The sequence below is a fragment of the Ranitomeya variabilis genome, chromosome 8 (genome assembly GCF_051348905.1).
Source record: "Ranitomeya variabilis isolate aRanVar5 chromosome 8, aRanVar5.hap1, whole genome shotgun sequence".
Lineage (NCBI taxonomy): Eukaryota > Metazoa > Chordata > Amphibia > Anura > Dendrobatidae > Ranitomeya > Ranitomeya variabilis.
In genome coordinates this window covers 188,883,194-188,906,578 of record NC_135239.1, presented here as the reverse complement: position 1 = coordinate 188,906,578, position 23,385 = coordinate 188,883,194, and the positions used below count along the sequence as shown (strand labels likewise).

Below are 23,385 nucleotides of genomic sequence, written 5' to 3'. Positions count from 1 at the left end.
TGTGTATGAGATGCAAGAACATCTTTGCCATAGGCGGTCTGTCTATTCGTCTGGCATGGTGCTCTAAAGGATTTTGGATTATCGGAATTTAGAAATGGCCTGCTTTGTTTACAAGATATATTGTAATTATACATGTAGCAAACACTAAATAAATTAAAACTATCCATAGTGGAGTTCTCCGTAATGTTCACTGCAATATATGTGACGTTCGGTAAGTGCCGTGGTTGAGCAGCGCCCTTTAAATGGTATAATATTTGTATTATGTGGGAACTTAAAAGAAGAAATGAACATAAGCTGCATATTTAAAAGAAGGTACACGCAGCCGAAACGCGCGTAGGGGCCGTGGCACCATCAGACCTGACGTAATCAGCACTAATTTTTATTCACTTTTACCACGCCACTTTGTCATTAATCCTTGTGTGGCTTTCATATAGCGATTTTGTCCACAATGACATTGCTTATTAAGTGGCCACAAGGTGTCTTTATTTGGTCGACACTTTCATGATATAACTTTCCTCCGGTCTGTGGTGCCTTTTTTTCATTTGGTACTGTTCACCATTCTTTGATATTGTTTATTATTTTAATTGTTATTATTCAATAAAATGATATCTTTACTGATTTAGTTGTGGTGTGCAAAGTTTTTCTATAGGATAATATTTAAAAGCTGTAAACATAACAATTTTTTATCCCTGTTATTTTGGGATTAAAAGTTTGCAATCATGTCCTAACGAGTTAAAGAAGTGAGACGTAAGTTTACTCTGCATTTAAACTCATGAGATCCCTTCTTCTACTGAGATTTCTTTAAATAACGCAAGTTTCGAGAGCTTGTGATCTGTGAGTATCTGCTCGGATGCAGCTGTGGAGTCAATGGCCTTCTGTAGGAGAAGGACAAGTTCTCCAGACCTTGCACTGTAGTCCAGCTGTGACATACTGCGTGTTGTGTACACACAGGGACCCTTCTGTCTCCCATATGGTTGTGGGCTACATACAATGGCGGCATTTATAGACAGGCTGCAAGTTACTGAAGTGGCTTCTCATCCAGAAAGCAGCATATAGCGTGACTGGAACAGAAAATAGTGTACAGTCACTGGTCTGGAAAGATCCCACCTTGGCAGCCAACAGCCTCCTTGTATAATGTCGGGGGGGGGGACAGACGTGTAATACTTTGCAGAAGCTCGCCGGTGCTGAAGAGGTCAAGGAAAATATGTCTTAGGTCTAAAAGAAAGGCTTTTTATTAGTTACAGTTGTGAGCACCAATGTGGAAAGTAAATTATGTTTTGGCTAAACTTTTCTCAGAGGCCCGAGCTTTACTTTTGTGGCTTAAACAGCTGTTTCCCTCCTGTAACTGCTCTCATTATTGTACCGTAGCTTTCCCGACTTTTTTAAAAGAAAAGTCACAGAATTAGGAATTATCAAAACAGAATGATCCATAGGATACAGTTACTTAAGGACAGAGACGTTTAGAGTAGGAGGAAAGAAGTAACCGAGACCTATACTAACCTAAACAAGACTGCGGCCAACGAAGGTCGACAAAGCCAGACTCATAAAGACAGGCATAAATAATATAGTGGAAAAATGTATGAAATCTCTCGTCTCGAGATTCTGCCGACCTTCCAAGTTTGAGCTCCAGATGTCCATTAATTCCACTTTATGCATTGGCAAGTGTGTATTTTTTGCAAAGGGAAAAAAATCATATATTCAGAGGCTGAGATGGTGGCTTGTATGAGGTCCCGAAGACCAGTGTTGGTTTATCATAAAGACATCTGTCAGGTGGTCATATAGATGTCATGGAAAGGATTCCTTCTAGGAGCCAGGTTGGGTGGCTAAAGTAGACCCAGCCCAATGATGTATTTTATGGTGGGCCATCCATTTAAATGACTCTTGTGAATTGTATGGTTGCTCCGCAAACGTTCCTCCATCATCAGCTTATTGCTGGGGGTTTCAGCTTCTGGTTGTGTTTCGAGAAGTGGTTGTGTTCCCCTAAAATAAAAAGGAGGAGTTTTTTTTGGATTTCCCAGTAATAATAATAAAGCATTTAGGAAAAGATTTAGAAAGCTGCAGGACATTAAGGGGAAGAACATGTTAAACACAAGAAATCAAGATAGCTGGGATAGCCAAAGACATCTTGTGACAGCGTGGTGTTCAGAAAATATTATCCTTTGCCCTTTTAAAAGCTCCATGGGGAACGTAAAAGTTTGTTTGCACCTTCGCACGGGTGAAGTTTAACATAAGTGATGACAGTCATCGTCTGGCAGAAAGTCAGCCATGTTTAGAATTCTCGTCTCTAGTCCATCACTAGTTTCATCACTAGTCCACGGATGATTCTTCTGCAAAAAATATGATTCCCAAATTGTTCCCAGAAGGATCAATCATTATTAAACCTGTCAGTTTGAACGACAATACTGGCGAATACAGACTAAATAAAATGTGTATCACCACTTCTAAAGAAACATCGTACACACGAGAATTTGTCCTTCAATGGTTGCTCATCCATCAAACAACTTGTGTTGGATGTGTACGGCCACCTTAAGACACACATTGGTTTTTAGGGTTGTAGATGGCTATCATATAGAAACTATTGGTGTAGACATTTACATTGTGCACAGGGTAGGGATCCGGAAATATAAAAAATCCCATTTAGATGGTAAAACAAATAAAGTTAGCTAATGCATTTAGAATATCAGATATCCATTCATGATTCATCTATCCAAGTTGTCCTTTTTGGACGCCATAAATTAAAATGCCCGACCACTGCTGAGCTCTGTGGTATGGGATGCAGATAAATGACCCTTCAATCAAAGCCCCCGAAAACATCTGATTAGCTTGTCATCTGTCACGATCATTCATGTGATAGAAAATGGTCTAAATCAGCCAAATGTGTCCATCCAAAATCTTATTTGTGGCCACTTTAAGACGGAAAGTGAAATTAAGGTTTGGAAAGTTCCTGATGACAGAAAGTCACCAGACAGAGAGCGCAGCACCCATGACAAAGAAATAATTCTGTGTTCCTTTCGGATCTGCATTTCATAAGATGCAAATATTCCTTGCAGAATACAATAGGATTCTGTTTGAGGAGATGATTTACAGTCTGGCCCCGCCAAGCTATACATACTAATTTTAATTCTGCAACGCAATTACATCACTTAGTTGCGACCCCACTTACCCCTTATATTTCATGAATATATATATATATATATATATATATATATATATATATATATATATACTTTTATGTAGTTAAAATAGGAAAACATAGCACAGACTGACCACTTTCTTTCAGATTTAGATCTTTAAAAGGCACATCTCTGCAGATTTTTGCCTTGTAATCTGAGAGCAGCATGATTTATAGACAGAGACCCTGATTCCAGCAATGTAGCACTTAGTTTACTGGGTGCAGCAGTCATGAAAGAATCAGTTTCTCCTGCTGCAGGTCTCAAATGCTGAGCCCTGTATAACCCCACCCACACCACTGATTAGCAGCTTTCTGTTAATATACAGTGTACACGGAAATCAGCCAATCAGTGTTGGGGGCGTGGTTGGACCAGGAGGCACTCGATACCTAGTCCTGTAGTGATAATCTTGTGCTGATAAAACACAGATTTTGTGGAAACAGCAAAACACAACCCAGTAAGTGACACATCGCAGGAATCCTTGTCTCTGCCTCTACATTATGCTGCTTTCAGATTACATAACAAAAATCTGCTAACAGATTCCCTTTAAGCAAAATTTGTATTTCAAAATCCGTTCTAATTGTCTATGCAATAATATGCAAGTGTATGAAAATATTTATTGGTTGCCATCTTCTTCAGTGTCCAGCGGCCGCTCTGGTTCCACATGACCGCCCTGCAGTTTTGCCAGCTGACACTGTGGATCGGGTTTCCTGCCATTCTGTGAATGGCTGCTTGTACTGCATCGGTCTAGTATTAGGCCATGTTCAATATTTGGCCAGCATTTTACATCAGTATTTGTGAGCCAAAACGAGCAATGGGTGAAACATGCAGAAGTGGTGACATGTTTGTATTATAGTTTTCCTCTGCTCATTACACCCCTAATGTTGACTGAAATACTGAATGTGTGAACGTGGCCTTAGTTAATCTGTTGCTGTATATTATATCTAATGATGACTATTATTTTATCTCTTTTTCACTTTCAGCGCTCTATTAGTTTCCGAGGTGACAGTCGACCAGATCTGTTTACCCCGAGACCTTGGTCAAGAAATGCCCCTCCACCCATCACAAAACGCAGAGACAGCAAACTCTGGAGCGAGACCTTCGATGTTTGTGTTAATCAAGTGCTGACATCTAAAGAGATCAAGCGTCAGGAGGTCTGTACCACTGCTGAGTTTCTTTATGTTTGTGACATCCAGATTAGATTATTTTGTCCTTCAGTTTTTTCAGTTCAGTTCCTTTATTTTACCATCCATGGGTTGAAGACATTGAACAGGGCCAGCAGGTGGAGGTGAGGGTGCGGGATGACGAGAGTGGACGATGGCCGTTTCGTGCCGGCTGCGCTTCATCGGCTCCAGGTCAAAGCCGTTGGACTCGTTGAAGCGCAGCTGGCGCGAAACGGCCGTTGTCAACTCTCGTCATCCCGCACCCTCACCTCCACCTGCCGCCCCTGTTCAATGTCTTCAACCCATGGATGGTAAAATAAAGGACTTTTGATTACAACACTACTAGGCGAGTGCCACATCTTTCTTTCTACTATGCATGGAGACACTGTTTACCGTGATCTCTGTCTGGTATTGCAACTCATCCCCATTCTAGTGGTTGGAGCTAAGCCCTGGACCCAACTCCTGAAGAAGAGTTCTGGACAACCCATTTAATTGCATTGCTTTCTACCGTGCAGCCTCTTCTTTCTCCTGCTCTGCAGCCTTACACACCATGCAGCTGGGGTTTTACTGATAATGATGGACATCATTACATACCAGCATGATGTGTGTTTAAAGCACGATGACCATTGTCGAGGATCACATAGTTTAGTTTCCCAGGGAATAATATGGACATGACTAAGTAATTATGTACTCTCAGGTCGTCCCCTGCAGAGCACGGAAAAGTGGCGGGTTTCCCTCCTTCAGATTGTGATACTGTTCTCTCCACACGTGTGAAATACTTAAATGGGTTCGGCATTTGCCGGCAGTGGGTGAGAGGTCTTTCTCGTCTCACAACTTTGATCTTTGCGTGCTGCTCTACTTTTGATCATTGTTACACGGCATTTACAAGGTGGAACCGAGGCAGTTTATGGCGATTTAGTTTTGAGACGTAAAGTAAAAAGTGAATGAGTTTCCAATACAAAATATCTATGCCCGTATGACTGTATGCGATGCCATTGCCTTACCTGTATGAATAACTATATACATTTTCACAGGCTATTTTCGAGTTGTCCCAAGGGGAGGAAGACTTAATAGAGGACTTGAAATTGGCAAAAAAGGTAAGTTGTCACTGACAAATACATGTATCTAATAGAAGAGGTCTTTTCTGGGTCAGGCAGCAACTTCGGCCGTAATATTACATGGATTCTGTCTTGTTCCATCAGTCCATATCACAGATTAAAAAGGGCGAGTCCTAAACAAATTTAAGAGAAAACCATTGTGCTAACAATGCTGTATATTCACATAGATAAAAAAAAGGGGAACACATTCCACTTGGCACAATCCTATAGTTCAGGGGGAAAAATGGTGCAAAAATTGCAACTTGTCTGTAACTGATGATATCTTGGATCAAGTAAATATTTTATTTGCTTATTTAGTGCAAATAATTATAACTGCGCTTTACAGACTGTCCACAATTCTTAATTCCCTATCAGTACATCTTTAAAGTGTGGGAGGAAACCGGAGAAAACCCAGAGAAAACCCACGGAGAACATAGACTCCTTGCAGATGTTGTCCTTGGTGGGATTTGAGCTCAGAATCACAGCGTTGAGAAGCAGCAGTGCTAACCACTGAGCCACTGTGCTGCTAACCACTGAGCCATTGTGCTGCTCAACTCATAAAAGAAAAATATATCATAGTGAAAATCCAGCAAACTGCGCATTGGAGTAACAAATATTTATTTAGTTATACTCAAACGTATGTAATAAAAAAAGCTTCAATAAATACTTGGAAAATCAATGTTCCATATCACGCTGATTAGTGTGACCGAGAGTTTCGTCCAGAACTTTGGCTTCTTCCGGACCATGATCAAAGAGAACTTTAATTCAGCACGTGACTGCAAGAAAGCAAATAACATGTCGCCAGCTTGAACTGGCAGGCAGAAGATTCGGCATGATACAGTGGCCCTGGCATGGAAAACTCCATTAATAGTATTAAAACTACCAGGCACATGCCATGGACAAAAATGGTGCTGTTCATAAGCTCCTGCATAATAAATATTTAGCTATATTTTTTTTATGTGTCTCCCTTTCTTTCAGGCATATCATGACCCAATGTTGAAATTATCCATAATGACGGAAGAAGAATTAATGCAAATATTCGGAACCCTGGATTCTCTCATTCCACTGCATGAAGGTAAACGTTCTGCTCAACCTCTGCTTTAAAGAGAATCTGTCAGCAGTTCTTTGCCATGTACACTGAGAGCAGCATGAAGCAGGGGCTGAGACCCTGATGCCAGCTATGTGTCACTTACTAGGCTGTCTGTTGCTGTTTCAATAAAATCAGTGATTTATTAGCAGGAGATTATCACTACAGGACTGGGTGTTTAGTGCCTCCTAGTCAACTGTGTAACCCCACGCCCACCACTTATTAGCAGCTTTGTGTCATTATACAGGATACAAAGAAACCAGCCAATCACTGGTATGGGTGGAGTTATACAGGGCTCAGCATTCTGAGCACTGCTAGATCTGAAGCAAAGAAAACAGTGATTGTATGAAAATGACAGCAGTCAAGCAAGTGACACATCGCTGGAATCAGGGCCTCAGCCCCTACATCATGCTGCTCTCAGAATACATGCAAATATCTGCTGACAGATTCCCTTAACGTTCATCCACCCTAATAGAATATTCTTTTGATCATTTTATTTTTCCAATTACCACAGATCTCCTCAGACGCTTGCGTGATGTCAGGAAACCAGACGGTTCCACAGAACATGTTGGCCACATTTTAGTAGGCTGGGTAAGATGTGACTCATTCTTCAGCTGGGAGTATGATTTAATGTCCTGTCCTTTCAGCGGTGATTTGCCAGCATTATTATTCAATTTACCAGTAACTGAGGAAGCAACTGTGGAGGTGGAGGGCTGTAGAAATCCTATTCTGTCCTCCAGAATCAAAGCTGCGTGTCAGAGAATGCATGAGTTTCGTCAGGAGTGGAGATCTCCATAGGAAGCATGTCAGCCTTTTGGAAAAGCAGGTTCTCTAAACCTCAGTAGTCTTTCTATAATCCCTACAAGAAATTATCAACGTTCGTTTTCTAAGAAAGTCTCAGAATTTCCATCTCATGAGTCACATGAAAAAAACTATTTTGCTTCGTGGTGATTTCCACAAGCGACAAAGACCAAGCGACAATTACTAGAAAACGATACAACACTTACGGAATTCCTACAAATGCATTGGGAAGTGAGACTTGACCCTTTGACGTGGTGAAATGCGGAACCGAGAAAACTATTGGTCTTGTCGTTTCATTTTTTGTAATCTTTAAAATAACATAATCGCATTACATACGTAATCTTGTGCCTGTATCATGGGTTGTTTGAGGAAATCCCATATCCGAATGTGTATTGTACTCATTTATGCACATATTTGGCTGCAAATTTGTTTCTTTGTGTTCCTAAATATTGCATGACGTATTTGTCTATCATCTATAATAAGAAATGCTTTATATTTTAATAATCGAAAGCGGATCGATCAGAATGGGATTTTATTATACTGCATGTGCTAAAATGCAGGTCCTTGCAAAATAATGTTACTGTTAAGTGAGGAGTAACCTGGAGCTTAGGGAAAATGTGAGATTTTAATTCTAATAGGTGGCACTAGAGTTCTAGTCCTCTTCCTCTCTGAAGAGACAATTTGCATAATTAGCATATTTCCCAGAGGAGCATTGCGGCTTTAAGTCTCCTCATCTCGGCATGCTTAGCATGTCAATCTCCGCAAGGAGAAACGATACTTCTTGGATAATTCCATCCATACACAGAAAAGTTGTCAGATACTGCCAACGATTCAGTGTGAATAGGGTTCTCCGTTTCTTTCCTTTGACAGATAATACTGGGTAAAACACAGATTGGCAAGCTGAATTTCCCATGCACGTTGATCCTTTTGTTTGCAGGAGGAGTTTGTTGTTGACAGCGGTGTGTGGCAGCAGCTCAAGGATCTAAGGTGTAAAGTTTCTCCTTGTGGAGAGTGACCAGCCAGGCCTGGCATGTCTGAGTGAGGAGACTTATAGGCCATGCAGTGCTCTTCTGGGAAATTAAATATGCAAGTTGCCTCTTCAGAGAGAGGAGGAGGACTTGAACTCTAGTGCCACCTATTGGAAGTAGCGATCCTTTCTACTTCCAATAGGTGGCACTAGAGTTCAAGTCCTCCTCCTCTCTGAAGAGACAATTTGCAGCAGCTCAATACAAATGAATGGAAAACGATATAGCTGTTGCCCTGTTGAGGGCAAAGTACTGCAGTGCGCAGGCGCTGGGCCTCTCTGACCTTCCCCGGCGCCTGCGCACTGCAGTACTTTCCTCGACACCCATCAGACCAGACCGCCCCACGGGTGAGTATAATAAAACTTATTTTTCTTCTCTTTCAGGTCGAATCGGGGGCTTATCTACAGCATTATAGAATGCTGTAGATAAACCCTGAAAGGCAGTGGCCATATCTTATATCGGCCAAACCTGGTGGCAGGTTCCCTTTAAGAAGTAGTTTAAAACAGATTTCATTCAGCTAAATGTCTGTAGGACCAAAAATAAAGCATAAGACTTGGGTCAATCTATATATATAATTGTCTAAGGGGTACTTCCGTCTGTGTGTCTGTCGCTAACTTCCGTAACGGAAATCCCGCTTCACTGATTAGTCGTGGCCGGCCGGGCGCGACCAATCAGCGACAGGCTTAGAACGGCCGCAAATTGGCCCCTCCCTACTCCCCTCCAGTCAGTGCCAGTGTGTGACCCCATCCCGGACCAACTTTTTACTATTGATGCTGGCTATGCAGCATCAATAGTAAAAAGATATAATGTTAAAAATAATAAAAAATTGTGCTATTCTCACCTTTTGCTGTCCACCGATGCGCGCGATGCCGCCAGCTTCCGTTCCCAGTGATGCATTGCGAAATTACCCAGATGACTTAGCGAGACCGCTGTCATCTGGGTAATTTTGCAATGCATGACTGGGAACGGAAGCTGGCGGCAGCATCACACGCATCGGGACAGCTTCGGTGGACACCGGAGGGTGAGTATATAACTATTTTTTATTTATTTTTTTTAACAGGGATATGGTGCCCACACTGCTATATACTATGTGGGCTGTGCTATATACTGCATGGGCTGGGTTATATACTGCGTGGGCTGTTATATACTGCGTGGGCTGTTATATACTGCGTGGGCTGTATTATATACTGCGTGGGCTGTGTTATATACTGCGTGGGCTGTGTTATATACTGCGTGGGCTGTGCTATATACTGCGTGGGCTGTGCTATATACTACGTGGGCTGTGTTATATACTGCGTGGGCTGTGTTATATACTAAGTGGCCTGTGTTATATACTGCATGGGCTGTGTTATATACTACGTGGCCTGTTATATACTGTGTGGGCTATGCTATATATTACGTGGGCTGTGTTATATACTACGTGGCTGCTATATATTACGTGACTACTATATACTACGTGGCTGTCTGTGTTACGTGGGCTGTGCTATATACTATGTGGCTGCTATATACTATGTAGCTGCTATATACTACGTGGCTGTGTTATATACTACGTGGCTGCTATATATTACGTGACTGCTATATACTACGTGGCTGTCTGTGTTACGTGGGCTGTGCTATATACTATGTGGCTGCTATATACTATGTAGCTGCTATATACTACGTGGCTGTGTTATATACTACGTGGCTGTCTGTGTTATATACTACGTGACTGTGCTAAGCGCGACGTACATACATACATACATACATATTCTAGAATACCCGATGCGTTAGAATCGAGCCACCATCTAGTTTCACAATAAAAGAATAAGGCTACTTTCACACTAGCTTTAACTGCAATACGTCGCAAATGCGTCGTTTTGCCAAAAAAACGCATCCTGCAAAAGTGCTTGCAGGATGCGTTTTTTCAGCATTGACTAACATTAGCGACGCATTGCCACACGTCGCAACCGTCGTGCGACGGTTGCGCCGTGTTGTGGCGGACCGTCGGGAGCAAAAAACGTTACATGTAACGTTTTTTGCTCCCGACGGTCCGCTTTTTCCGACCGCGCATGCGCGGCCGGAACTCCGCCCCCACCTCCCCGCACCTCACAATGGGCAGCGGATGCGCTGGAAAAATGCATCCGCTGCACCCGTTGTGCGGCGGAGACAACGCTAGCGTCGGTGACCTCGGCCCGACGCACTGCGACGGACCGAGCCCGACGCTAGTGTGAAAGAAGCCTAACTTAATGCTGAACACTGGATCAGACATTCAAAGTGATATGTCAGACCAGATGGAATCCATGTTGTAATGCATAGCATATTATATTTGTGATGTTCCCCTGGTGGGAATGCTTGCTTCATGCAGTTTCAGAAATAGTATAGCGTCAAGTGTACAAAAGCACCAACGACCCAGAATACGGTGTCCCAAACATAGTAGGCAGAACCCCTTCTGTGGAAGCTGTGGGAAACGCGCATCAAGGGGTCTCCTGGTGGAAATAACTTTGTGTTAATAGCCTTTACTTACAGTGGGTACGGAAAGTATTCAGACCCCTTTAAATTGTTCGCTCTGTTACATTGTAGCCATCTGGTAAATTAATAAAAAATCATTTTTTTTCTCATTAAATGTACACTCTGCACCCCATCTTGACTGAAAAAAAAACAGAAATGTAGTAATTTTTGCAAATTCATTATGAAAAGAAAAGAATAAGCCGAAGAATAGCGTGAAATCTAGCAAAAAGTTTTTATGTATCTCCCCCATTGATTTGAATAACTCTGCGGTTCACAATAAGAGAACAGAATCTAGAAGAAATGTATTGTAATTGGTTTTCAGAACCAAGAAATAATGAATACATACAGTATATGAGAGTGAGAGAAACGTTAACATTAACTAATGATTAAAGGTACCGGTAATACCACCCTTTATAATGCAACAGAACTGGGTTTTTTTACCAGTATCTAGTTATTGCTGCTTGGACCTCCTGTTGTAGCGCAGAGATTGGCTGTCATTTGCCGCTCGCCTTCGCAAATTTAGGGTGGTTTAACTTGCTAAGCGAGGTAGGAATGCATTGTGTTTCCCCTAAGGTTATTCAGCTTATCAGAAAATCCACACACCCTGCCCGGCCTCCTGCGTGGGAGAACGTCATTATCACCCCAGGTTGCAGGAAAAAACTGAAGCAAGGAATGATAGGTTAGGATTTTCATAGACCTGGAGCTGTACATTTCCCCGACTTAATCTTTTGTTCTTCTATAAGATGTGAATACTTTTCTGCTGTTCTTCTACAAGGAGTGGGAGCAATTTACAGGTCTCAGGAAGTCTTACTTATTCATTCCCCAAGGCAACTTAAATCAGCATTTAAATGGGTCACCTGAATTGCAGGTGCAGGACTCATTTCTGATTTGGCCTATTCTTAAGTAAATGATTGTTTTTGGTGTAGATTGGGATATTCCCTTAAAGCACTTGTGTAGGAGATTATATCCCTTTATATAATCAGTGATAAGTAAAGCTGTATTTACATGGAAACATCATGGTGAATGGGCATTCTTAACAAAAAACTCCGTTCACAATTATCTTGCAGTGTAAACAGGCCGCCGATCACCCGATGAATGAGAAGAAAACGCTCGTTCATCACTTTGTACTGATGAAGGTCAACACCGCAAAACACTGTGTTCAAATTGAAATTCTGGTATGACTTTTATACCAAGTCATATTGCAAGGCTCGTTAAAAAGTCGATATTGACTTTTAGGATCACTGCTTTCTAAAGGTGGCTCAAGAGTTCTAATCCTCTTTTTCTCTAAAGAGACAATTTGCATATTTAATTTTCCAGAGGAGCAAGCATGGTTTATAAGGGTACCGTCACACAGTACCATTTACATCGCTACGACGGCACGATTCGTGACGTCGTAGCATCGTATGATTATCGCTCCAGCGTCGTAGACTGCGGTCACACGTTGCAATCACGGCGCTGGAGCGATGCCGAAGTCCCCGGGTAACCAGGGTAAACATCGGGTTACTAAGCGCAGGGCCGCGCTTAGTAACCCGATGTTTACCGTGGTTACCAGCGTAAACGTAAAAAAAACAAACAGTACATACTTACATTCCGGTGTCTGTCCCCCGGCGTTCTGCTTCTCTCCACTGTGTAAGCGCCATAGCCGGAAAGCACAGCGGTGACGTCACCGCTGTGCTCGCTTTCCGGCTGGCCGGCGCTCACAGTGCAGAGAAGCTGAGACGCCGGAGGACAGACACCGGAATGTAAGTATGTACTGTTTGTTTTTTTTACGTTTACGCTGGTAACCACGGTAAACATCAGGTTACTAAGCGCGGCCCTGCGCTTAGTTACCCGATGTTTACCCTGGTTACCAGCGAACACATCGCTGGATCGCTGTCACACACAACGATCCAGCGATGTCAGCGGGTGATCAAGCGACGAAAGAAAGTTCCATACGATCTGCTACGACGTACGATTCTCAGCAGGGTCCCTGATCGCTGCTGCGTGTCAGACACTGCGATATCGTATGGATATCGCTAGAACGTCACGAATCGTACCGTCGTAGCGATCAAAATGGCACTGTGTGACAGTACCCTAAGTCTCCTCTCTTGGCTTGTCACTTTCTACAAGTAGAAACGTTACCACTTAGATCTTCGAGTCACATTAAGCGACGCTGCAGCGATATAGACAACGATGCCGTCGCTGGAGAGCTGTCACAGACCGCTCTCCAGCGACCAACGATGCCGAAGTCCCTGGGTAACCAGGGTAAACATCGGGTTACTAAGCGCAGGGCTGCGCTTAGTAACTCGATGTTTACCCTGGTTACCAGTGTAAATGTAAAAAAAAACAAATACTACATACTTACAGTACATTCCGGTGTCTATCGCGTCCCCCGGCGTCCGCTTCCCTGCACTGTGTAAGTGCCGGCCCTAAAGCAGAGCGGTGACGTCACCGCTGTGCTTTGCTTTACGGCCGGCACTGACACATTCAGTGCAGGAAGTTCTGAGCAGCAGCGCGGACGCCGGGGGACGTGACAGACATCAGAAGGTGAGTATGTACTGTTTTTATTTTTACTTTTACAATGGTAAAACACGACGATACACGCCGATCTGACGACCAAATAAAGTTCTGGCCTTCTAGCTCCGACCAGCGATATCACAGCGGGATCCAGATCGCTGCTGCGTGTCAAACACAACGATATCGCTATCCAGGACGCTGCAACGTCACGGATCGCTATCGTTGTTAAGTTGTTCAGTGTGAAGGTACCTTTAGACTGAGGGAAATTCTTTATCTAGCCGAGTGATCTACAAAAAAAAATACAAATCCCTTGGAGCTCCTGATCGTTCTCTCTGCTCTCCCCTATCTTCTGTCGCAAATTAAGTGAAGGATTGGTGCTAGTAACAAACACCCCTCCCTTTCCATTTGTAAAAAAGGTTTATAAAGACATGGTTATTGTTTCAGTATGGATGTATATTTTACCTGATGAAGGCTTTTTTTAAAGCTGAAATGCGTTGTTTTTACTTGGTAAAAATATTTTTTTTAAAGGAATATGTCACCCCAAAATTTACCTATAAGCTGTGGCCACCGTCATCAGGGGCTTATCTACAGCATTCTGTAATGCTGTAAATAAGCCCCCGATGTATCCTGAAAGATAAGAAAAACAAGTTAGATTATACTCACCCAGGGGCGGTCCCGGTGCGGTCTGGTCCGATGGGCGTTGCGGTCCGGCACCTCCCATCTTCATACGATGACGTCCTCTTCTTGTCTTCACGCTGCGGCTCCTGCGCAGGCGTACTTTATCTGCCCTGTTGAGGTTGAAGTACTGCAGTGTGCAGGCGCCAGGAAAGGTCAGTGAGGCCCAGCGCCTGCGCACTGCAGTACTTTGCTCTGCCCTCAACAGGGCAAAGCAGTACGCCTGCGCCGGAGCCACGACAGGAAGCAAATAATAGGACGTCATTGTATGAAGATGGGAGGCGTTGGACCGCACCGCAAAGCCCATCAGACCCGAACCGAACCAGGACCGCCCCTTATCTTTCAGGTTACATCGGGGGCTTATCTACAGCATTACAGAATGCTGTAGATAAGCCCCTGATGACGGTGGCGAATTTTGGGGTGACCGATTCCCTTTAAATAAGCCGATCTATCACATATTACAATTTTCGGGAGCGCCGGCACCAGACTGGATTTCTGTTTCTTTTTACTATCTTCTCTCAGTGTTAGAGACAGCAGCATTTAGGGGCTCATTAACTAACTGATCCATATGCTCGTCTGTATTATTTTCATTCATTTTCACAAGACGACCATTAAGAAAACTTTGTTAAAAGTTACTTTTATGGTCTGGCAGGTGTGGTATTTCATCTAACTTATAGTAGTGACTTCATCTGCTCAGGCATTGGTGAGCTAAATCACAGCACTAGATCAGGATCGGTTGCAGGGAATCAGTACTTTGAAAAGTTCTCATCGAGTACTGGATAACATTCCCATGGCGCTCCCGGTTTTTTAAATCATATTATGCATTTATTTACATCGGTATAAAGTAGACCATACTAGATAACGCCCCAGCCAAGCGTGACGGAGACTCGCATACATACACCTCCATGTTAGAAAGGATTGTAGTCAGGCCTTGTGTTGCCGTGAATGTGTGCACAGAACTGTGTCTGACGTACCAGGAGTTATTTTAGCTCATTTGTTAGGACTCAATAGGTTGTCAGGCCGGCTTTGTTAGACTCCCGTTAGTGGCGTTTGTGAAAGGATGGGAGGGACTGGCTGCCCTTTGATTCCGTCTCTCTGACATTGTGTTTACAGTTTGTCACTGATGAAACATGTCAGGGGTATTATCATCAGGACAGAAGAAAGACAAAGAAGCCTGAAAATTACCATTAACCTTATTCTTGAAGGACTTGCCGGTAGAGTTTCTCTTTGATCTCCATGACCCTCATCACATCTGAAAGGGTTTCTTGAAGTTTATAAATTGGACCTAACATTCTTTATGGGAAGCAGTTATGAGTATTTAAGTACTTAGTGCAGAGTTAACCATTTCCATTCACTCCCAATTCAGAACCTGAGCACCTTGTCTCCGAGCTCAGGATGTTGTCTCTACATAGAGCATCGGATTTTTCATAAAACTTCACAAGTTATTTAGTTGTGAAAAATTAAGATTTTTCCCCTAAACCTAATCTGAGGGACCCTGGTTAAAAGGACATTTATTAATTTTATTAAGTATACATCTTTACAGCAAACCAGCCAGTATAATATTTGTCATTTATTACTATGCTATACGATGTCATTTATTAGTACATTTCTTCTCCCACTTTGCAGTTGCCCTGCCTAAACTCCTACGACAGCTACTGCAGTAATCAAGTGGCAGCCAAAGCTCTCCTGGACCACAAGAAACAGGACCATCGAGTTCAGGACTTTCTACAACGCTGTCTAGAGTCACCCTTTAGCCGCAAATTAGACTTATGGAATTTCTTAGACATCCCTAGGAGTCGGCTAGTGAAATATCACTTGCTACTGAAGGAAATACTCCGACATACGCCAAATGATCATCCGGACCAGCAGCATTTGGAAGAAGCCGTAAGTAACATTTTATTTTGGTCTCGCGAGATCTCAGAGACAGTCACTCTGTACAATTTCTGGTCTTATGTAATTGCATAATTCTGTACATAGTTTTAGGGGATTTTTTTTTGCAATTTGTATTCTGGCAATTAAATCCTATTTTCCAATAGACTTCTTTCTGTAAAACTTAAAGGGGTTGTCAACTACTATGCACAACCCCTTTTTAAATTACAGTAAGTTGCCCACCTTGTAAAAATAAAATGCCCACCACTGTACTATTCCAGCAATGTCAGTGCTGAGTCTCCCAGGGTTTGCATGACATTGTTAAAGTACCTTCACACTAAACGATATCGCTAGTGATCCGTGACGTTGCAGCGTCCTGGCTAGTGATATCGTTTAGTTTGACACGCAGCAGCGATCAGGATCCTGCTGTGATATCGCTGGTCGTTGAACAAAGTTCAGAACTTTATTTGGTCGCTAGGTCGCCGTGTATCGTCATGTTTGACACCAAAAGCAACGATACCAGCGATGTTTTACACTGGTAACCAGGGTAAACATCGGGTTACTAAGTGCAGGGCCGCGCTTAGTAACCCGATGTTTACCCTGGTTACCAGTGTAAAATGTAAAAAAACCAAACAGTACATACTCACCTTCGCATCCCCCGGCGTCCGCTTCCCACACTGACTGAGCGCCGTAAAGTGAAAGTGAAAGTACAGCACAGCGGTGACGTCACCGCTCTGCTGTTAGGGCCGGCGCTCAGTCAGTGCAGGAAGCGGACGCCGGGGGACGCGAATGTAAGTATGTAGTGTTTGGTTTTTTTACATTTTACGCTGGTAACCAGGGTAAACATCGGGTTACTAAGCGCGGCCCTGCGCTTAGTAACCCGATGTTTACCCTGGTTACCCGGGGACCTCGGCATCGTTGGTCGCTGGAGAGCGGTCTGTGTGACAGCTCTCCAGCGATCAAACAGCGACGCTGCAGCGATCGGCATCGTTGTCGCTATCGCTGCAGCGTCGCTTAATGTGAAGGTACCTTTATGCCAAGTGAGCCCTGTAGCCAATCAGCGTCCGCTGGTAGGCTGCAAGTGTTCAGCAGCACAATAGCAGCCGCTGGTTGGCAGCAGGGGTCACGTGATACAACGTAACACGAGCCCCAGTGCCGATATTGCTGGAACAACACTGGTGCGCAAGGCAAGTTATCTATTTTTTTAAAGGGAATCAGACAGAAGGTTTTTGCTATGTAATCTGAGAGCAGCTTAATGTAGAGCCTGAGAATCTGATTACAGTGATGTGTCACTTACTGGGCTGTGTTTTGCCGTTTCAATAAAATCAGTGTTTTATCAGCAGGAGATTATCACTACAGGACTAGGTGTCTCGTACCTTATGGTCCAACCCTCTGATTATCAGCTTTCTGTCACTATACATTGTACACAGGAAGCTCCCAATCAGTGGTGTGTTCGGGGTTATACACAGCTCAGCATTCAGAGCTCTGCTGGATCTGCAATAGAGAAAACTATGATTCTTTCACAATTGTTGCAACCAGTAAACTAAGCGAAAGATAGCTAAAATCAGGGTCTCGGACCATACTTTATGAGACTGTCAGATTGTATCGTAAAAACCTGCTGACAGATTCCCTTTAAAAGAGGGACTACTTTATTCAATATTTAACATTTATGGAAATCCAATTGTTTTTTTTTTCTTGCAAAAAATGGTTTTCCCAACTAGATAACCCAAACTTCAAAAGAGATCAGCTGATCACGACTAGTCTCATTTTTAAAACTTTTGTCTCCTCCTCTGCCCTGCAGTGGACACATTGTACTGTGCGGCTCCCATTCAAAAGAATTCAACAAGCCAGGTCCACCAGAGTGGGAATTCATGCATTCATTTTCTGCTCTAATTCTGAGTCGGACCTCTCTAACGCATTGATATTTATTTTTTTAGCAAATTGGCAATTCAACATCTCTCAAAGTGCAAATATTTAAACTATAATTATCTGTTACATGTTCACATCCGTTCTGCTACATCCGTTCACATGTAAAGCGCCATGGAATAAATGGCGCTATAAAAATGTATAGTAATAATAATCTCACTATCTAAAAGCATAAAGACATCACATAAGCATAGAAACTAAGATAATCCCAGCTCCTAATAAATGCAGGTCGGCATCCTCTGCCCTTCCCGTGAAAGGTCTGCATGGTGTAACAAGAATGAAGTCTTTCTGCACAATCCTGCTAAGATAAATATGCTGCTAAGTTGTATCTGGACAGAAGTTTATTAAACAATCCAGGCATATTTATACCTGGAAAGAGTCTCTTCCAAGTATGTCACCATCAGCGGTATTATATGTGTGTTTCCCTCAATAAAAAAAAAGCTGAAGTCATCCAGAAAGACCTCACATGCCCATTTCTGCAGACCCTTAGCTGTCAGGATAGTTGATTGCTTATCTTACAGACTGTCATGGAAAGTTTAATACAGTACAGGGAGAATATATGAGAGGTTAAATAATTCAGCAACTTCTCTTCTATTTTTGGGATATTTCAATGGTTATTTCACGCTGTGATGACACCACTGTAATGGTTCATTCTTTTTCTATGAATTTTATATGTGCAGTATGTAGGCGGATGGAGTCTATTCTAATACTGTCCCTTATTTTCTGGCAGATTAATATAGTTCAGGGGATTGTAACGGAAATTAACGTAAAGACGGGAGAGTCTGAATGTCACTATTACAAGGAGAGGCTGATTTATCTTGAGGATTGTCAGAGGGATCCACTAATTGATAACTCTCGTGCTCTGTCATGTCATGGGGAGCTGAAGAACAACAGAGGAGCGGTAAGTAATTCAGTCAGTCAATGTGACACTTATTCTGTATTAAACCTGACACTGCTTTTAGTTAATTTTAAAGCTGTCTTTTTATGGTTTTATCAGGGATTACAGAATTTATGATGTTGAGAGTAGTGCAGTTTTCAGTACTGAGCTTAATATCAAAAGTAAAAGAACCACAAAGAAAGCCTAAAGGAGTGCATCATAACTAAACATGGTTCTTACCGATTAGAGGGTACTTGTTTGAAAATAGATCAGACATAGCTGATGGAGCCATGATAGCAGTACTGAACCCATGTTTAGAGATATACTGGCAAATCCCAAAGGACCTTATTAACATTTACAGATTGCATTTTGAATAAAGATGAGCAGTTAGATTCTAGCATCCCGGATCAGTCAGCCAGTCCAGTCCTCCGTGACATCTGGATTTCACTTCTGCACCTAGCATCCCCGACATGGCAACCTGGGTGCCGTTGTCATGAATGTGCCGCATTCTGTTGGGATCTGTGGTACATCTGTGATTAGAAAATCGGCGATTAGGTGACCACGGGTCCTCTTTAAATATACACAGCCATTAATGAGTTAAGTTTTCTTGTGGCATGGAAAAGGTTTAGAGTGGTCTACTGGCTGTGCTGCTTATTGGAACCACACCTTTCCATTATATAAACCTTTTCTGGCTTCCCTCCATGAGAGCAATAGAATCTTCATTCTGTCCCTTGCTTCATTGGAGAAAGTGTTTTGGAGAGTCTTGAAATTGTTGCATGCGTTTGTGAATACCTCTACCTTCCCCTTCTGGCATTCTTTTGTGTTGCTTTTCTGCCTCTTTATTGTGTATCTATTTTCCCGTTGTATTTTATCCTGTGTGTCTGTTGGTTGATTGTACCTTAGTTGTCCCCTGTCTGTCTAGCCAGCGTTACCCTTTTCCTCCTACCCCTTTCCTCTCTGGGGGGAGGGCTAGGAGGGTAGGATTTTGTAGGAGCACAGACAGGTACGAGACCCAGGCATCTCCACCTTCTGGGGTAACCCTGGGGTTAGGGATAGACTAGGGCATCCATAGATTAAGGGACAGTACAGGATCCTCCCATTGCCGATTTTTCCTACGGTCACATGACAGCCGCTGGCGCTTACTAAGCCCTGGGATACCATGATGTCATGGCACAATAGATGCGACCATGATGCTGGGTAAAGAATTAAAGATCGTCTAAAATGGAGGACCAGACTGGACAGTGGACTGTGGCAGCACAAATCAAATTGCTCATCTCTGATACTTTTGATTGCAAGGACATCTCTATTTGTCATTAAAAATGCTAGAAAGGCTCAGGTACATCCACATGTAAGATGAACAAAGGCTCACAGTATGGGTACACAGTGTAAATCGTACGCTCTCATCCTTTTTTCTTGTCTCACTGCATACAAGATCACAAAGTAGCGGATGACCACTGCAGACAGGAGAGGGGTATAACTGTGTGTGAGCGCATGTACGGCAACCTGCAGTGTCAGTGCGAATGTGCAGGGTCGGGGATTCAATTTAGGCAGCACTCACTCTGGGCAAGTGCGCCTTGTCAATCATGTTAAGGGAATGCTAATTAAGGGGTTGGAACACAGAGTCCTTGACCATGCTTTATTTGCATATGTATTAGGCGTTTTTTTTATGTAAGACTAGCAAATCCACTGTACAGGTATGATTTTTTATAGTAACTAAGCCCCCTATATTACTGTATAAGTGATTTCAGTTTTGGGGTTGACAGACTCCCTTTAAAACTATAAAAGTATTTGTAGACCTTTATTTTGGGCTAGATTTCAGACCTTATCCAAGATAGTTTTTAATGAAATGGGGTATTGTTTTTGTAAAAAGAAGATAATTTATGTGATCTTTCTGATCTCCTTATATCCTGTAAAATATTCATGGTAAGTTGTCATGATTGACAGATGAAGGTCACAGGGCTTTTTTTTTTTTAAACTCTTCTGCACTTTTATGCGATATCCTCAGATCAAGTCATGTAAAGTCAAATCCTTTCTGTTCTTGTATAGCACTCATTAAGCCTTCCTAAACCCCCACCCCTGTCCCTTCCCCACAGCCTTTCAACAACAGTAAAGGATTTGACATCAACCAGAACTGAAGCACTTTGATCTTTGTAGCTGCAGCTCTTCAAATGTGATCATTTTGTTATTTGTACTGATTACATGATTATTGGCGAGTGAGGTTCTTACATCTCTTACTTCACCCCAGCTGCCATTGTTTTATGTAACCTATCCATTATATTCAGAGCCATGTGTCACTCACAGATGAAAGAGCTCCATGCATCTTGTAGGATCCAATTTCACTCGTAATGATGTGTTGTGCATGTTGGAAGGATCTCATTCTACAGCTGCAGATATAATCCTGCAGAATCTCATAGTTCAGTACAGATAAATACTATACCGCCCTCCAAAGCTTAGGTGAAATTACATTTCTGACCCATTGCAGGTTTTAAAAGAAACCTTACATTTATTTTCTCCTTTACAGTTTCTTCAATGTATCTTAGGCTGCACATTCTTTTTTTTTTTTCTCCTCGATTGATAATTTCACTATTTTCCAGTGCAATTGTATATATTTAAACTCGCTATACTCTTTAATGGGAATATTTGATGATATTTAACATCCATCATATCTTAAGCTGGCCAGATACATCATGCGATAGCCGTCAGCACGATCACATGGACTCTTGATTCGGCCGAGCCTCGATGTTCTTTTATACAGGGAGATTGGAGAAAGCTGCTCCTAGACTCCTCTGAAAACAAAAGGATTAAGCATTGAAATTCCGACTGCCCAACTCTTACCTCCCCCGGTATAATTTGTTCGGAGAGATCAATGAGGATCTCTAAAAGCCACTACACACAGACTAATGTCGGCTCATATCGACGGGTTCTGACGACATGTGTATGGGGGTGCCAGCCAATTGATCATTGAGGGTGATGTTGATCTGGCATGTCCAATTTTAGACTGCAGATAAATAAACCATCGGAAGAGTTGTCTATCGGTGGCTTTCTCATAAGCAAACACAGGAGCATTCAGACGAGTAAACACTCCTGTGTATGGAAAAGAAGGCCAAGATGTCTGCGGGTGTCGCATCATTCTGTTGACTGCTATCTAATAATGTTTATGGTCAGCTCAACACTAGTGTTGAGCGATACCTTCCGATATGCAAAGGTATCGGTATCGGATTGGATCGGCCGATATCCAAAAAATATCGGATATCGCCGATACCCGATACCAATGCATATCAATGGGACACAAAATATCAGAATGGTTCCCAGGGTCTGAAGGAGAGGAAACTCTCCTTCAGGCCCTGGGATCCATATTCATGTATAAAATAAGGAATAAAAATAAAAAATATTGATATACTCACCCCTCTGACGACCCCGGCTCTCACCGGTCCAAGCGTCTGCCTCCGTTCCTAAGAATGCAGAGTGAAGGACCTTCGATGACGTCGCGGCTTGTGATTGGTCGCGTGACCACTCATGTGACCGCTCACGCGACCAATCACAAGCCGCGACGTCATCGAAGGTCATTCACTCCCTGCATTCTTAGGAACGGAGGCACCGCTAAGCGCCAGGGTCCGCCGGAGGGGTGAGTATATCAATATTTTTTAATTTTATTATTTATTTTTTACATGAATATGGATCCCAGGGCCTGAAGGAGAGTCTCCTCTCCTCCAGACCCTGGGAACCATACGCACTACACACTTCCGATTCCGATATCGCAAAAATATCGGAACTCGGTATCGGAATTCCGATACAGCAAATATACCCGATATTTGCAGTATCGGAATGCTCAACACTACTCAACACATCAGGTTGTTGTCTGGTCCCAGTAAAATATCATCAGGTGTCATCTAATGCATATGGGGTAATGTTTGGTTCATAATTCACTAACAGATTTCACTTAGGCTACTTTCACACATCAGGTTTTCAGTGTCAGGCTAAATCCGGCTAATTTTCAAAAAAACGGATCAGGCGAATGTTGCCGCCGGATCAGGTTTTTTTCCCATAGACTTGTATTAGTGCCGGATTGCACCGGATGACATTGCGTTTCGTGCGGTTTTCGCCGGATCCGGCAAATCTGCCGCTTCTGGTTTCTTGAAAAACGTCCATTGCAACGTTTTTTGTCTCCAGCGAAAAAGCCTGAAGCGCCGTATCCGGAGCTTCTGGCTGTTTGCTACAATGGAACCCTATGGGAGCCGGAAGGTGCCGGATCTGGAAAAAGGCGGATCCGGCGGCCTGATCCGGTTTTTTAAACTGAGCATGCGCCAATTTTTTTTTTTATCCAATAATCTAGATAGGCTAGCCGGATCTGTAAAAAAACCGGATCCGTTGCATCAGTTTTTCACAATCTGCGCTGGATCCAGTTTTTCCAACATTCGCCGGATTTAGCCTGACACTGAAAACCTGATGTGTGAAAGTAGCCTTATAAGAAAAAAAAATGACACATAAGATTATCTGTTACTTACCACAGTTGTTTCTTTCTTAGAAATTTCATGTGTTCCTCTTTCAAGAAGTCCTGGTTATTACAAGAACTATAATGCAAAATGACAAAGTTTACTATCAGCTCTATCGACAACCAATTCCTGTAAAGGATCTTGTAGTGGAAGACTTGCAAGATGGAGAGGTCCGTGTGGCCGGATCGTTACGTGGAGCCTTTACCAACAATGAGAGAA

The 23,385-nt window shown here is 42.8% G+C and overlaps 1 protein-coding gene and 1 long non-coding RNA gene across 5 annotated transcripts in view; one reads left to right on the top strand and one right to left on the bottom strand.

The window, feature by feature from the left end:
* The window catches only part of ARHGEF3 (Rho guanine nucleotide exchange factor 3), a 324,746-nt gene that overhangs the window by 299,144 nt on the left and 2,217 nt on the right, over positions 1–23,385 (top strand). For all 3 annotated transcript variants that reach the window (XM_077278523.1, XM_077278521.1, XM_077278522.1), the window contains 7 exons: positions 4,154–4,324; positions 5,368–5,430; positions 6,409–6,505; positions 7,032–7,108; positions 15,628–15,885; positions 18,527–18,697; positions 23,199–23,385. In XM_077278523.1, the coding sequence (XP_077134638.1) occupies positions 4,154–4,324; positions 5,368–5,430; positions 6,409–6,505; positions 7,032–7,108; positions 15,628–15,885; positions 18,527–18,697; positions 23,199–23,385 (1,024 nt within the window). The remainder of the gene's footprint in view (positions 1–4,153; positions 4,325–5,367; positions 5,431–6,408; positions 6,506–7,031; positions 7,109–15,627; positions 15,886–18,526; positions 18,698–23,198) is intronic.
* LOC143788695 (uncharacterized) lies at positions 1,109–23,242 on the bottom strand. 2 transcript variants are annotated; one of them, XR_013218712.1, is made up of 4 exons: positions 23,179–23,242; positions 7,525–7,625; positions 5,338–5,564; positions 1,109–1,980 (listed from the first exon to the last, which is right to left on the bottom strand). It is a non-coding gene; the product is annotated as an uncharacterized LOC143788695 (long non-coding RNA). The 2 variants fall into 2 exon arrangements; XR_013218711.1 differs by lacking the exon at positions 23,179–23,242 and having other exon boundaries at positions 1,111–1,980; positions 7,525–9,739.